At 37.7% G+C, this 14,612-nt stretch overlaps 1 protein-coding gene across 9 annotated transcripts in view; it reads left to right on the plus strand.

Annotated features, from left to right (window-relative positions):
* LOC145297806 (uncharacterized) overlaps positions 1–14,612 on the plus strand; it is a 411,153-nt gene that overhangs the window by 252,123 nt on the left and 144,418 nt on the right. Inside the window, exon 1 of one of the 9 annotated variants that reach the window (XM_080144116.1) lies at positions 13,564–13,773. The exons of the other annotated variants lie outside the window; for them this stretch is intronic. Within the exon in view, the coding sequence (XP_080000242.1) occupies positions 13,700–13,773 (74 nt within the window). The 5' untranslated portion in view covers positions 13,564–13,699. Of the gene's footprint in view, positions 1–13,563; positions 13,774–14,612 lie in introns of those variants that run through there. 9 annotated transcript variants of the gene reach the window in all.

Consider the following 14,612-nt stretch of genomic DNA (forward strand, 5'->3'; position numbering starts at 1 on the left):
TGAAATTTGGTAAATTGGATTACTTAAGGGGAACGGCTCATCAAGAATTTGTTTACCTTGGACTTGAAGATGACCATATTGTAGTTAGCTGAAAAGTAGGGAAATGAAAGAGTTCCACAGATATGCAGTTCTAAGAAAGAAGCTTTGTTCATGGAATCTACATTTAGGTTTAGGCACAGATAGAGTGGGGGAAATTTCCCATGTAAATTCCATGAACAATGCTTCTTTCTTAGAAGTGCACGCCTGTGGAACTCTGTTCCGTTTGCCTGTTTCCCACCTGACTAGAACTTGGATGTCTTCAAGTCCAACATAAACAAATTCCTGATGAACCGCCCCCTTAAGACACTTTATCAGATCTCCATTACTAACGATTACTACGATATTGTCCCATTGATTACTGTACACGGAATAACCCTTATCCCTGAGTGGCCTCCGGGCCTTGATAAGTGGTGACTTCCTTGTTAAAAAAAAAAAAAATTATAGTGGTTTCAGCTAGGCACATTATTTTTTGCAAAAGTTTGGCGAGGGAGGGGACCATAGATTGGAGCTCAGTCGAGCACTTGCCATGAAAATAACGATAAAACAGAGACAGACTCGCAATGTCTCTTTTGTAGGAAAGAGGTTGCAGGGAAGAGAAAAGGGGATCCCTCACTAGACTACGAAGTATATTTTGAACTCTGTCAAGGCAGGATAAGTCTTTCTAGCAGCTCCTCCCCAGATGTAGCAGCAGTACTTCATCCTTGGACATACCTGGCTCTTATATAGGTAGAGAATCGCATCAGCAATGAGATATCTACTGGAGCAGTAGAATGATCTAACCCTTTTTCCAGTGACCTTGCCAACAAATGTGATGTATGTGTTCCGTTTCAAATCAGGAGTAAAGGTCAGGTCCAGAAGCTTATCAAAACATGGAGCCCCTCCAAGACAAGAGCCATTCATTTCAATTGATGCCAGACAGGGATCAGAGCGTTGATGATGTAAAGATAGAAACTTGGTTTTAGATGCATTAAAATTAACCAACCACCCCTTTCCCCATTGTACCATGTGCGCAAGATCAGAAGAGAGAGAATCAGGGAGAATTTGCTTGTTTATGGCCTTTGAAGTGTTGCCATAGTGTTGCCATAGATGGTTGTCATCAACATAGATGTCAATGTATGATTTAAGTATGTGTTTTGGGAGATCATTGACGTAGATCAGGAAGAGAGTTGGGCCCAGGATGGACTCCTGAAGGACTCCAGCATTAATACAGTGAGCTTCTGATTTCTTCCCATTAACCACTACTTTTATGAACCTATCGGAGAGAAATGATTTAATAATTGAAAAGATATTTCCAGCTATACCATAGTAGGAGCTCTTGTGGAATAGACCTTTATGCCATAACCTATCAAAGGTCTTTGATATGTCAAGAGCAATTGCCCTAGAAGGAAGCCTTTGTCAAGAGATTTGCTAATCCTATGACATATAATTGTAAGCACATCTGCTGTAGATCTAGCAGAACAGAAATCATATTGTATGTCACTAAGAAGGCTATTTTTGCTGAAGTGGTTGACTACTTTTCTATTTAACACAGATTCCGGTAACTTACTCATGACGCACAGCAGACTTATTGGCCTATACTGAAAGGGAGAGGAATGATCACTTGAATTCTTAAATACAGGGCATACTGATGAGATTTTCGAGGGTGTTGGGAAGTAATTCTCCTTAAGACAACGCTTAAACAGCTTTGTAAGTATGGGATCTAGTTCTGGTTGAAGCTTTTTCAGCACTAGAATGCTATCAGCGCCAGTTGCTTTACTTTGCTGGAATCAAAGTTCTTGATTAGCTTGTATGTCACATAGCGTTTTTTTAGACACAGGAGGAAATACAGAGGGGGGGGGGGTAACAGCCTTGATCTTATAGGGTAGAAAGTTCTTGGCAAAGAGTTTGGCTAACGAGATGACCTCCGGTCCATTGATGATGGTTGGATAGAGCACACGCTTCTGTTTAGGATCTTGTTTGCTATTTGCCAAAACTGGTGGGAACCAAGCTGCTGCTCATCTACTTTGGATTTGATGGACTGAGCATGCAACTCTCTTGTGTTCTTTATTACTTTTTACAGTGGTTGCTGGCAGTCCTGAAAACAGCTTTAATCTCAGTACATTTATTACGTTGGAAGCAATGGAAAAAATTATTTCTGTGCGCAATGACAGTTGCACATTCTGGGGAGAATCATGGCTGGCTGTTGGGTTTTTGCTGGAATTTTTTGAAGGATATGAAGCGGTCTGTACTTACAATTAACTATTTCGTCAGGTGTGATACTATAGAGGACGCATGCAACGTAGAGGTAGATCTGATATAAATGTATGGAAGCTATCCCAGTCAGTCATATACTGTACAATGAGGGGTACGTCTGAGGACATAACATTGCGTTTTTATCTTAACTGATACAACCGAATTGTTGGGAGATCCTAGTGGAGACAGAACGAAGGATGAATATAGTTCAAGGCAAGTTGTGAGAAAAAGGTCTAGGAGACTTGCATACTGACTGTCAGTGTCAGGCACACGGGTGGGTTCATGAACAATCTGATAAGCAATGGAGAAATCATGACGGAACGTTCACTCATCATCTGTCTTGTTTGAGTGGGCTAACGATTCCACAGTGTGAACATTGAAGTCTTTAGACATGAATATTAGCCAAAGGGTGAGTAGACAGGGCGTGGTCAATTTTCTCAGATATTCTCTTAAAGATAATAACTTTGCTGTTGTGGGGATGATAGAGGGCAAATATAAACGCAGTGGTGTGAACAAATGCAACCTGGAAGCACGTTCCATGTTTAAAAAGAATGTGTCCTCTATAGTATCAGACCTGACGAAATAGTTAATTGTAAGTATAGACCACTTCATACCCTTCAAAAAATTCCAGCAAAAATCTAACAGCCAGCCATGATTCTCCCCATTTAAGGTCGTCTTTGGAGATGTTCCTACCATATGGAAAGCCATTTCTAATGTAGGCACATGACGGTCTTTGAGGTCAGATTTTGATGTTAAGTTAGAGTATCCTTTAATTATGAACTTATCTAGGGAAATAGTCGGCCCAATGACATTTTTTAGGTTATTGGGATCAGAAAAATTAGTGTCTATTTTCCAATGCCAAAAACGATTCCATTAATTATCTTCATTTGATTTTGTTTCAAACAAAATCTTCCACTGTTCATAGTGATAATGAAATAATATTTATTGATTTTTAAACAGTGAAGCTAAAATCCAGAGATTACCCCCACAAGTATGTTTTTATGTTAAAAAAATATATCTGCATATGTCACATGTATTCTTATACTAATTGGGGGACAAAAATAACAACTCTATAGTTAAATATATAGAGATTAGTCCTGCCTAAATATCACAAATAGAGAATCAACAGGAATGGCAGAAACCATAAGAAAACGACTTCCAGTCCGTAGTGGAATGTGGTCATAAATGGATGGTAACGACCAAAAGCCATGACTAATAATAACACACTATCTGAGCGCTCTTCTTTCAAACTCCTCGGCTTAACATTCACAGGCAACATAAGCTGGAAGAAATACATTGAGGACATTGCTGAGGCTGCTGCAAAGAAGGTGGGTTTCCTCTATCGTGATAGAAGGCTATTCACACCTGAGAGTATCCTGTACCTCTATAAGGCTACCATTCTCCCATGCATGGAGTATTGTTGCCACATCTGGGCTGGTGCATCTGCCACTAGTCTCTCCCTTTTTGATAGCGTCCAAAAAAGAGTCTTCAATCTAATAGGTCCCGCACTATCAACCAACTTCAAACCTCTGTCCCATCGCCACAATGTTGCATCTCTATGCCTGTTTTACAAATATTTTAATGGAATGAGCTCGGATAAACTTGTAGCGCTTTTGCCCCTCAAGATACACACCTCCGACAAATCTGATTAGCAACAAAATCATACCCCTTCTCTGTATAGGTCCCTAGATGCTGAAAATCTTCTACTCTAATAGCTTCTTCCCTCAGACTGCTAGACTTTGGAATTCCCTTCCTTCGACTGTACTGACGTGCAAAAGTAAAAAAAAAATGTAAACCAACATCTTGTTCATCTCCTCTAAACATGGTCCCAAATAGTAGTTCCTTACGTTCAAGTGGTAATATGCCTTGTTTGGAATAGAAATGACAAACATAACGGTTGTCGTGTATTTGTTGTGCCTTGGTTTGTCATTTATAAATACAGTAGAACCCGGGATATGGCATTCGTCTATTTTGGGGTTGGGATCGTAAGATGAAATCGCCGTATGGCGAGGCCTAAGCAAAATTTTATACAGTACATGTTAAAAATTAGTAACAAAATACAGTACAGTATATACTATACATGTATATAATCAAATTACATTATAAATAAGGTGGAGTAAATACCGTAACCAGGGGTTGGAAAAACATTGTATTCCACGCCGTAACCTGGAAAATCCGTATCCCGGGGTTCGACTGTAGTAAAAATGGGAGCCATTAGAATTTGGCATCCGAATAGGAACCTTTTGTTTTTTGTTTTTTTTTTGGGGGGGGGGGCGTGTTTTAGACTCCACTTTAGGGTCAGTGAATCATTCTTGGATGTGAAATTGATTTCTTTTAAGTTTGCTGAAACGAATGCATTTGGGTCTGAAACCATTGACCTACCGTGAGAATTGATGAGTCATTCATCATTAATTATATGCTTATGTATGAATGGATCTTATGGAGCCTATGATTAATTTAATTTGCATACGTCTTTAGTTATTATGCACACGTTTCATTATTGCGAATCTTCAATGTAGAAATAACTGCTGAAACAAGCCCTACTGTGTGTGTGTGTGTGTGTGTGTGTGTGTGTGTGTGTGTGTGTGTGATAATATAAATAGAAACGTTTTATATAGTTCACATGAATTCTTATGGGAATCAATTTCCAATACAAAACTAAGCTCAATATACAGCCTGTTAAATAGTTACTTCGAACTTTGTAATAGATTGGCTATAAATACTAGAGCTGTTCCAAAAGATCGCCTGTTTTTATGGTACTACTCCCGTTTCCATCGCTCTTTAACTTTATTGAGTTAAAAAAAAAAAGGTTTTAATTTTGGAGCAACCTTGCAAAACAAAATGATGGATAAAAATTGTGGTTTGTTGTTAGTTTCATTTTCTATTATTGCAGTTTTCATTTGAATAAATAAGCTATTAATTTATATTATTTTTAATATACTAGCTTGAGTGCCTGGCGTTGCCTGCAGGTGTGTGTCGAGCAAAACAAAAAAAAATGAAGTAGGCAGCCAGGCTCGAACCCGTACCACGAAGACGGAAAAGACTGAAAAAAAATTGTGACATCTTTGCAGTTGCATCCATCCCCAAACCGGAAGTGCCAAAGGTTTAAATTAAGGCTAGTCAATTAAAAAAATGGGATGACTTTCGAAAATATCGGCAAAAAAGCGACCTCTCCTTGTAGAAAAGTGCCCAGTTGAAGGTGAAGGAATTTTTTTAGCCAATTTTTCAATAATTGCCGTCCAATACCGATCTCGTGAAAATCTGTCGCCTTTGTTGAAAGTTTTAGGCAGACATACAAACATACATTTAAACAGACAGGTGAGATTTATATTATATATAACAGGTGTATGGGAGTCTCTGTGTAAATATTTAACCGATAATCTCTTAAATTATTGGTCACATAACACTGAAATTAACAGGAACTAGTAATCATACACCAAGGATGGTTTCTAAAGAATAACATCTGTTTAAATGGATGAAAAACACTTCGAAAATCAACAAGTTGAAATGTAAACTTGCTGCCATCTTTTCTATTTTTCTCTGCACATGCCCAAATTAAATTAATTTCTTCAAGTTGTTTAATGTTAAATCTTTCTTGCTTATCACTTGATAGTTACATCGGTAGGAAACTCTGCTAAAGCACTAAATGTTTATTTCAATTCTAGTTGATAGCACCCAGGTCATTTTTTTTTTTTTTTAACTTTTGAAAGCACTACTATATACTAGGTACGATATAATATTCATTGTAACATTGTGCCTAAACCAAAACGTAGATGCCATGAATAAAGCTTCTTTCTTAGAACTACACACTTGTGGAACTCTCTTCCGTTTGCCTGTTTTCCATCTGACCACAATTTGGTTATTTTCAAGTCCAACATAAACAAATTCTTGATGAGCCGTCCGCTTAAGCTAACAAATTTACCAAATTTCCACTACTAACGATTACTATATTATCCCACTGACTACTGTACACTCAGTAACCCTTATCCTCGATTGGCCTTTGGGCCTCTATAAGTGGCGACCCCTATGTAAAACCCCCCCCAAAAAAAACAGTAAATACGATAGCTACATGAATTAAAGTATATTTAAGCGTCTTTTACGACCTGACAAGGCTCCAACCCCTGCTAGTAGTGAATAAATTTGATGAATTTGTAGATGATTCTCCCCCTCAAACCCCATTAGCATTATTTTAAATAATAGACATTTTTTGTTGTTTATGGAAATATGTTTCCATTGAGAGGGAGGGGGTACACTGAAAATAATTATTTATCATTAAAAACAACTAAAAAAAAAAACACACCTTAATTTTTCAACTCTCAATCCAGAGGGCAACACCCTGCAAGAAACTTTTTAACCCTTCCACTAACCCTCAATCCAGATGGCAATAGCCCCTTTCTCCCCCCACCCCAACCCTTACTAACCCCAACAACTGAATGGCAAGTTTTTTTTCACTATCAAAGATAAAAGATGGGTATGCGTAGGAATTGAACAAAATTGTTGCGTATCATCCAAAACACGCTTTCCAATATGATATCTTGTCATTTTGTGTTAAATTTAGCTGCAAAACTGATCCCCCACTCTAAATTCTAAAGTAATGTTTGTTCACACACTCTCTCTCTCTCTTCAGTAGTCCGTCGCTGACGACGATGACGTTGCACCATGCCTAACAGTCCCAGATAGATTACACCTGATGCACTCGCTGGTGACTGTGGAGTCCAATTCGTGAATTGCATACACGGCCGCAGGCAGCACAAGGGAAGATGCCGTCTGCCCGCTGCGCCGCGTGCCTTTGGTGTCTTCTACGCTCTGCTCGGTCGTTATAGGTGGAGGTGAAAGTTTCCAAGCCCTCTTGGCAGATGTTTCACCATTTTCTCCGATCAGCAGCAGCATGTTCGATGGCGTTGGATTCTATGCCACACTTTTTCAATGATGTTTTTAGTTGGTCCTTGAAACGTTTACGTGGACCCCCAGGGTTGCGTCTGCCCTCTGCAAGTTCCCCGTAGAGGACCTTGCGTGGGAGCCTTTCTGCTGGCATCCGGATGGTGTGACCAAGCCACCTAAGTTGTCTATTAGTTAGAATTATTTCAAGTGGGTCCATTTGAGTGCGCCTGCGTATCTCATTGTGTGGCACCCTGTGCCACCATTTTAAACCTAGTATACGCTGTAAGCAGTTGGTATGAAATGCTTCTAGCTTTTTCAGGTGGCGTCTATAAGGCACCCATGACTCGCTGCCATACAAGAGGATGGAGAGACAGATTGCTCTATAGACAGAAACCTTGGTGGTGGTGAGGTTACGGTTCATAAAAACTCTGTGTGAGAGTCTACCAAAGGCTGCAGCAGCCAGACCAATGCGCCGTTGGACCTCACTTGTTAGGTCACAGGAGTCAGTGAGCACTGAGCCAAGATAAGTAAACTCTTGAGTGTTTTTCAGTGGCTGATGGTTGATTGTGAACATTGGTGGTTCCTGATACACACACACACACACACACACACACATCCTAATATTTCAGAATGGTCAGATGTAATTGCATAAAAGAAGTAGAATCTTATTGTTTTTTGGGGGTGGGGAGCTCATCTACATTAATACTGAAACTTTCACTGTAATTATCAAGTTAGGTTAACACGAGAAACACACGTAAAATTGTTTTATATTATTGATATAAAGATTACTTGATGTTTACTAAATACGAACGCTTCGGCAGGCGCAAAGCTTCTAATGAGCATTTCATTGTTTTATTTATTAAAACAAACCTCTTCATTGTAAACAATTTCCTTTTTATAAAAGCCTTTCAAAAAACATTATTTCCCTTTTTAGTTTCGTTCAAATCTAGTGTTCAGTGGGTGTTTTTTTTTTTTTTTTTTTTTTTTGTAACCATGTTTCTTACCTGCCCGGCTGCTGCTGCTGCCGCCGCCGCCAGGTGAAATGACAAGCTGAGGTATGTGATGAATGTTACGGGTAGAAGATTGTTTTCATTCACTTCTCTACTTTTTTACAAGTTTTAGATTTCACTTTTTTTTTTTTCTTTTTTTCTTTTCTTTTTTTTTCTTTTTTTTTTTCTTTTTTTTTTTTTTTAATTTATTATCAAAAGCCGCACACCGTGCAGACTGTTCCTCTTGTGGAGGGGTTACTCTGTCCTAGCAACCATAGGTAACGGAAACCTTAATGAGCCAACAATTAGAGTGAACACTAAAATCTATTGATCATAACTGTCACATATACTAGCAGGGAGATCTGACGTTGCCCGAGATTGAATGATCATCAACGAATGTTTCACACTCTCATATTTTTTTTTTATTGTCATCGAAATCGGTGAAATCGCCCATCTTTCAATCAAATCGATCGATCACAGTGCACCGAGAGGAAGCTTCACATGCCTCTTCACAGTGACTTAGTCCACAATACATTATAGTCTACAATACAAATTTCGAACACGCCCCTGTCATATCAAGGAACCTATTGTTGATTTTATATGTCTGACCTTACTGGTTGTGCAGTGATAGTGGTTTGAATTTAAGTTTAAAATGAAAGTTAAGTATCATGGTGCAATTGTGCTTTAAACAGACACATTCATTTCGAATGTGACCCTGTCAAATCAAAGAACCTACTGTTGATTTTATATGTTGAGCCTTTCAACTTGTGTGGTAATAAAACTTCTCGAATGCATTTGTGATGTTAGGCTGTGTAAGGTGTTAACTTTGGACAAAATCGTCTGTTCCTTTTTTTATTGGATTTTTTCGATTATCGATACTTATTGAAGACATTCCGATACAAAACCTACTTAAGAACACTGCCAGGCACATAAAGTATGTTTGTGTGAAATTTCGTAAAAATAGGCCCAGCCGTTTTAAACTCACGTGCAGACAAAATTCCTTTTATATAATAGTATTGATAATAACAATTTTATATAATAGTATTGATAATAACAATTTTATATAATAGTATTGATAATAACAACTATAAAAGTGACACGTTCCTTCCAGGTTTAGCTCAGTGGTGGAGCGTCAGGCTTTAGACTGGAGTCCTGGTTTCGGATCAATTAAGTTTCAAGGACCCCATAAAATAAGCAAAATGAAAGACGTCTTTGGATCTACACTCGTAGATGTTCGAGATATGTGTGACCCCTATGAACAAACAGATAATAAATCCGAGTTTGGTTTTTCGTCACAAACATTATTTTCAATATTGGGGAAGATTTTTTTTTTTCTGAATGCTAGAGAACCTACTGTTGATTTTATAAAAAAATTTCTTTATATATATAATGGCTTGAATTAAAGTTTAATATGCAAATGGCAATATCATGCTTAAATTATGCTCTAAATTGAAACATTCATTTTGAATGCATTCCTGTCATATTAAAGAATCTTTTGTTATTATATACCGGACCTTTCTGCTTGTGTGGTAATAAAACTTCTCAAATGCACTTGTGATGTTAGGCTGTATAAGGTGTTAACTTTGGTTAAAATCGCCTATTTCCTCTTTCATCGGATTATTTTGATTATTGATATGTATCAAAGACATTCCAATACAAAACCTATCTAAGAACACTGCCAGATATATAAAGTACATTTGTGTGAAATTTTATAAAAATCTACCCAGCCGTTTCAGAGTCTATAGAGAACAAACTCATGAAGTAACTTCTTTTTATAAGCATTAACAAAGAATTTTTTAACTTTAATTTGTTTACAAATAGACTAAAATGTATATTAGTAAATTTAATTTTGTAATTTTTTTTTTTTTTAACATTTTTAATAATTCGTTTTTGACGCTATTGCATTTTTGTTTTAATAAATAATTGATTGATAATAAATAAAATGATGTGCTAGCCACTTAAAGGTGAGAAATAGACTCACGAGAGATAATAACATAATTTTCTTAATATATTATGATTATCAGCTGTGAGACGTGACTATGTAACAGATTGTGTTGTCATAAAATGTTCATATGGTGTCACCTGTGAAAAGCTTCTATAATTTCTGCAGTTACTCATTTTTGATTTTTAATTTAATCGCGGTTTAAAGCCGAGTTGCTGAGTCTAAGCATGGTGGAGGTTTTGGAAGGAGTCAGACTAGTAAAAATGCTAGTTGTGTTGAGATTGCAATTTTTTCCCCCACTATTCAAGGCTTGGAGGCCATTCGAGGATAAGGGTTAATGAATATAAGGTGGTGGTGTAGTAATCACTTATGGTGTAAATTGGGTAGAATTTGATTATTTATGAGGATGACTTAACAGGAATTTGTTTACATTAGATTTGAATGGCACCATGTTGTATCCAACCGGGAAGCACACCAGTTCTGGGAAAGAAGCTTTGTTCATGGAATCGGCATTTACATTTAGCACAGATGGTGAGGAAAATCATATATAGTGGTTGTAGCTAGTCGAGTATTTTCGAATAATTAGTATACAGTCTGAATATTGGAAAACTTAAAAATAAGGAGTTTGGATATTTGGGAGTTTTAGGAGTCCAAACCATACCTTATACTTTCTGACTCCCCAACTCTGTGCTGCATAAGAAAAACCGTTAATTGAATACAAAAAATGTAAATGACACTTAGAGATAGTAGGCTTCCATCAGTCTGGATCAACCATAGATGAAGCATCCTTAGCCTAGTTGCCTTGGGTCTGCTTTGCTAGTGCAGAACTGCTTGTGGCTGAAGACACCAATACAGATTTGACAGACTCTGTTGCAACGGTCACAAACATGTGATCTGTAGCGGTTTAGGGTTTATAGAAGGAAATGGGTGTTCATCTCACGTTCAGGTGTCACCAATTTGTGGTGGTGCAAAATAGGGAAAATGAATTATCTCGAAAGGAAAAATGAATTGCTTTGAGGAAGGAACAAACAACGCATTTACTTGACTTAAACGGACTAGGATTTATTTCGTGAAGAAACAAGTGAAAGAAAAGGGTACTACACGTGTTTAGTTTGGCGTGCGTCTCTCGCTGTTAGCTGGTGAGGAGGAAAGTCTATTGTAGTGTAGAGAGAGAATGAGAAAAAGTCAATCCAGGCCATGGAGATAGAAAACGTGTAAAGTGTACATACTGTCTGTTAGCTCGTGCCCTCGGGATGTGACGCGTGCCTCCCGAAAGGGAAGCAGGTGGTTCACCGAACCTCTCAGCTCGAGAGCTGGTCCGAAAAGAAGGATGCTGCTTATTGCTCTTGCTTTTATAATTGTTTCTGGTGGTCTTTTGTGCATGTGTGGATTTCCTGTGAAAGGGGAAGTGACGTTGTCCTTGTGTACATGCGTGTGTGTGTATGTGAGTACATGTGTGTACGTTAGCGTGTGTGTGTATACACGTGAATGTGAGTGTATATATGCGAACGTGAATATATCTCCTTGTGTGTACATGTGCGCGTATGTATATGACAAGAAATATGACTTGAGATGTGAACGCGTGTTTTTGTGTGAGACTAGGAAAGGCTGCCACAGATCCCTGGGCTGTTAGCGATGATATTCTCCTTTCTGCATGAACGTTTCTCTTTTATTAGCTTCTTCCGCACCTCCTTTCAAGGTCCCTTGCCATATTGAGTGGTCATCTGCAATGCTTTCCCAAGACCAGTGTTGATGACCTTGGTTTTCATGTCTTGCCTCACAACAGCTTTGTATCAGAGTTGGAGGTGGCCAGTGGACATTCTCAAGATGCCAGCTCTCCATACAAGATGCCCATTGGTCAAGAGTAATCTCGGTAAAAAGGTGTTAGCAAAGTTATATATATCTTCCTGGAATATATCCCCAAAGTTATATATATCTTCCTGGAAAAACTTCAAACAAAACAGATACACAAAAGTCGGCATCCTATTGGAGGAGGAGGAGGGGGGGACGCAGGTAGATGTAATGAGAAAAGCCGTTTGCCTCTATCTCGGATCTGTCACCTTAAAGTGTTGCCTTCTCTTTCTGCTTTCTTTGTGACTTATGTTTTTTAAATAAAACTTATAAACTAACATCAGCGTCCAAGTGATTTTGTTTGCAGATGACCAAGAACGTGGATTACTGCCGACAACAGGTGTACAATGGTTTATACCTGTCACGGATGACCCAAACTGAAAGATGATTTTGGTTTTAGCCAAGTGTTCTTTCTATCTTCTAAATTTGAAATTTTGAATTGCTGTGAATGAAAATAATCTTCTAATCAGCCATGATGATGAGTACATAAGTGTTAAAGGCCGCTTGTAGCATTACATGAAAACAACACAACAAAAACGTTGTGATAACAACAGTCAAATTAAAAATTATTAAATAAACTTTTCTCCGTCGAAACATACAAGTAGTTTTTTTTTTTTTTTTTTTTTTTAAATCTCTGATTATTGAGTCGGGTATTTTGGAGTCATAGAAATCCGAGTTGAATCTTATACTTTTCGCTTCTGAAACCCTACTTATTTCTTTCTAAGAAATTTTTTTTTTTCTGATGAGTATACGCCAGGAAAAATTCAATATTAACATAAAAATATTGATTGTTCGATGCAAACAAAACAGAAGTTTTGAAATGTTGAAAGAACTGATTAAGATAAATAAAACTTTGGATCTTGGAATATAGCTATATTGTTATTCATATATTTATGTTGGGTTGAGCATATTGGGGAGTGAAATAACAAACTGCCGCTAGCATATACAGCAATGCTCTTTGTGTAAAGCTTAGGCATTTGGACGATGTTTGATCATTGTAATTTTACAAACCCACTTTAGCAGCAGCCAAATAGCATTGACTGTCACCTAGGCGGTAGAGTTTCAATCTTGGCTTGAGGTAGTTGCTAGTCTAGCCGCACTGAAGAGCTGTGATACAGCAAAACAGTATGTTTGTGGACGACGTGTGTGTGTGTGTGTGTGTGTGTGTGTGTGTGTGTGTGTGTGTGTGTGTGTGTGTGTGTGTGTGTGTGTGTGTGTGTGTGAGTAATGGGTTAATTCTATCTCCTCTACTTTTCCCATTTTCCCCACCCTTACAATAATTGGGTATGTACCGGATCGGGGGTGGTTTATGACTTGATATATTGTGCACACAGTTTCATTTCATGCACTATTTAACAAAGCGAGTATATAAAATCTGCCACTCTGATCTATTTCCTGATGAGTTATTTTTTATTTATTTATTTATTTATTCATTTTATTTTTTTTTTGAAAGCCACCCTGCTGGAATCTTTTACTTTCGATATACATACATACATATATATTTGTTTGCATACATTGGAGACATTGTCGTCCCTCCCTGCTGCGAAAAAAAAAAAAAAATATATATATATATATATATATATATATATATATACACACACACTTGGTTGATGGTAGGGTTAGAGGAAGATTGGGAGGAATAAGTGAATTGCTCAGCTCGACAAACGCTGTCCACTTCGGCTTGGCTCTTTACTATGAGCGGATGGAGGAGTGATATTTTGTTGTGATCCGTGGCTCTGTCCTCGACATTCCTGAAGACTTGACCATGGAAATAGTCAGGGTTTACCAGCTCAAATCTTACATCGGACAATACGTCGTCAGCAACCAACGGATGAGCAAGTACATAACGAATTGAATTTATTGCACTTTTACGTTTTTTTTTTGTTTTGTTTTTTTCCTCCTTAAGTTGAAGCGAGATCAATTTGTATGTTATTTACTATTGGAATCAGGTGTTTACTCACCTGTGTTGTCACGGCGGCAAAGTTTACGAGCTGGAGCGTTGGGGCTCAAAAAATTATTATGATGGGGGGCACTTGTCAGATTGTAAATTAAAATTTCCAAAAATAATTCTTCCCATTATTTTTATACATTCACATGTTTTTTTATATTGAAATTTATTTTTGACAGTATATAGTATATTATATATTCAACTGCTTTCTTTGTTGGTAATTTTCTTTGTGGTGATTATGTTACTAAACCAGCTATTTATTTAATCCACTGGGCTAGATATAAACAAAAAAATATCACAAAGTTCTCATTTCATCAGCCATAACCAAGTAGAAGTATTACGAGGTGCCTTAAATAAATTTCCAGATTCTTTTTTTTTTTTTGTATCGGCACTTTTATTGATAGTACACACATGAAACTCTAGTCCCCTTTGAAGTAATCTCCTCCAGCTGCAATGCATTTGTTGTACAGTTCCAACAACTTTTTGAAAGCCCAATAGAAGTCCTCTTGCATGAGCGTGTCAATGACTTTTGTGACAGCCTCTTTCATCTCCCCAATTGTCTCATAATAGCCCCTAAGGTTTTCTTTGAGCTTAGGGAACAATCAAAAGTCACAATGGGCAAGGTTTGGACAATAGGGAGGGTGAGGAACTGTCTTGATGTCCATCTTAGTCAAATAGACTGTGACAAGGATGGAGTTGTGAACATTTGCGCAAATCTTCCACATCTTCA

The sequence above is a fragment of the Euprymna scolopes genome, chromosome 18 (genome assembly GCF_053919585.1).
Source record: "Euprymna scolopes isolate OS-2025 chromosome 18, ASM5391958v1, whole genome shotgun sequence".
Lineage (NCBI taxonomy): Eukaryota > Metazoa > Mollusca > Cephalopoda > Sepiida > Sepiolidae > Euprymna > Euprymna scolopes.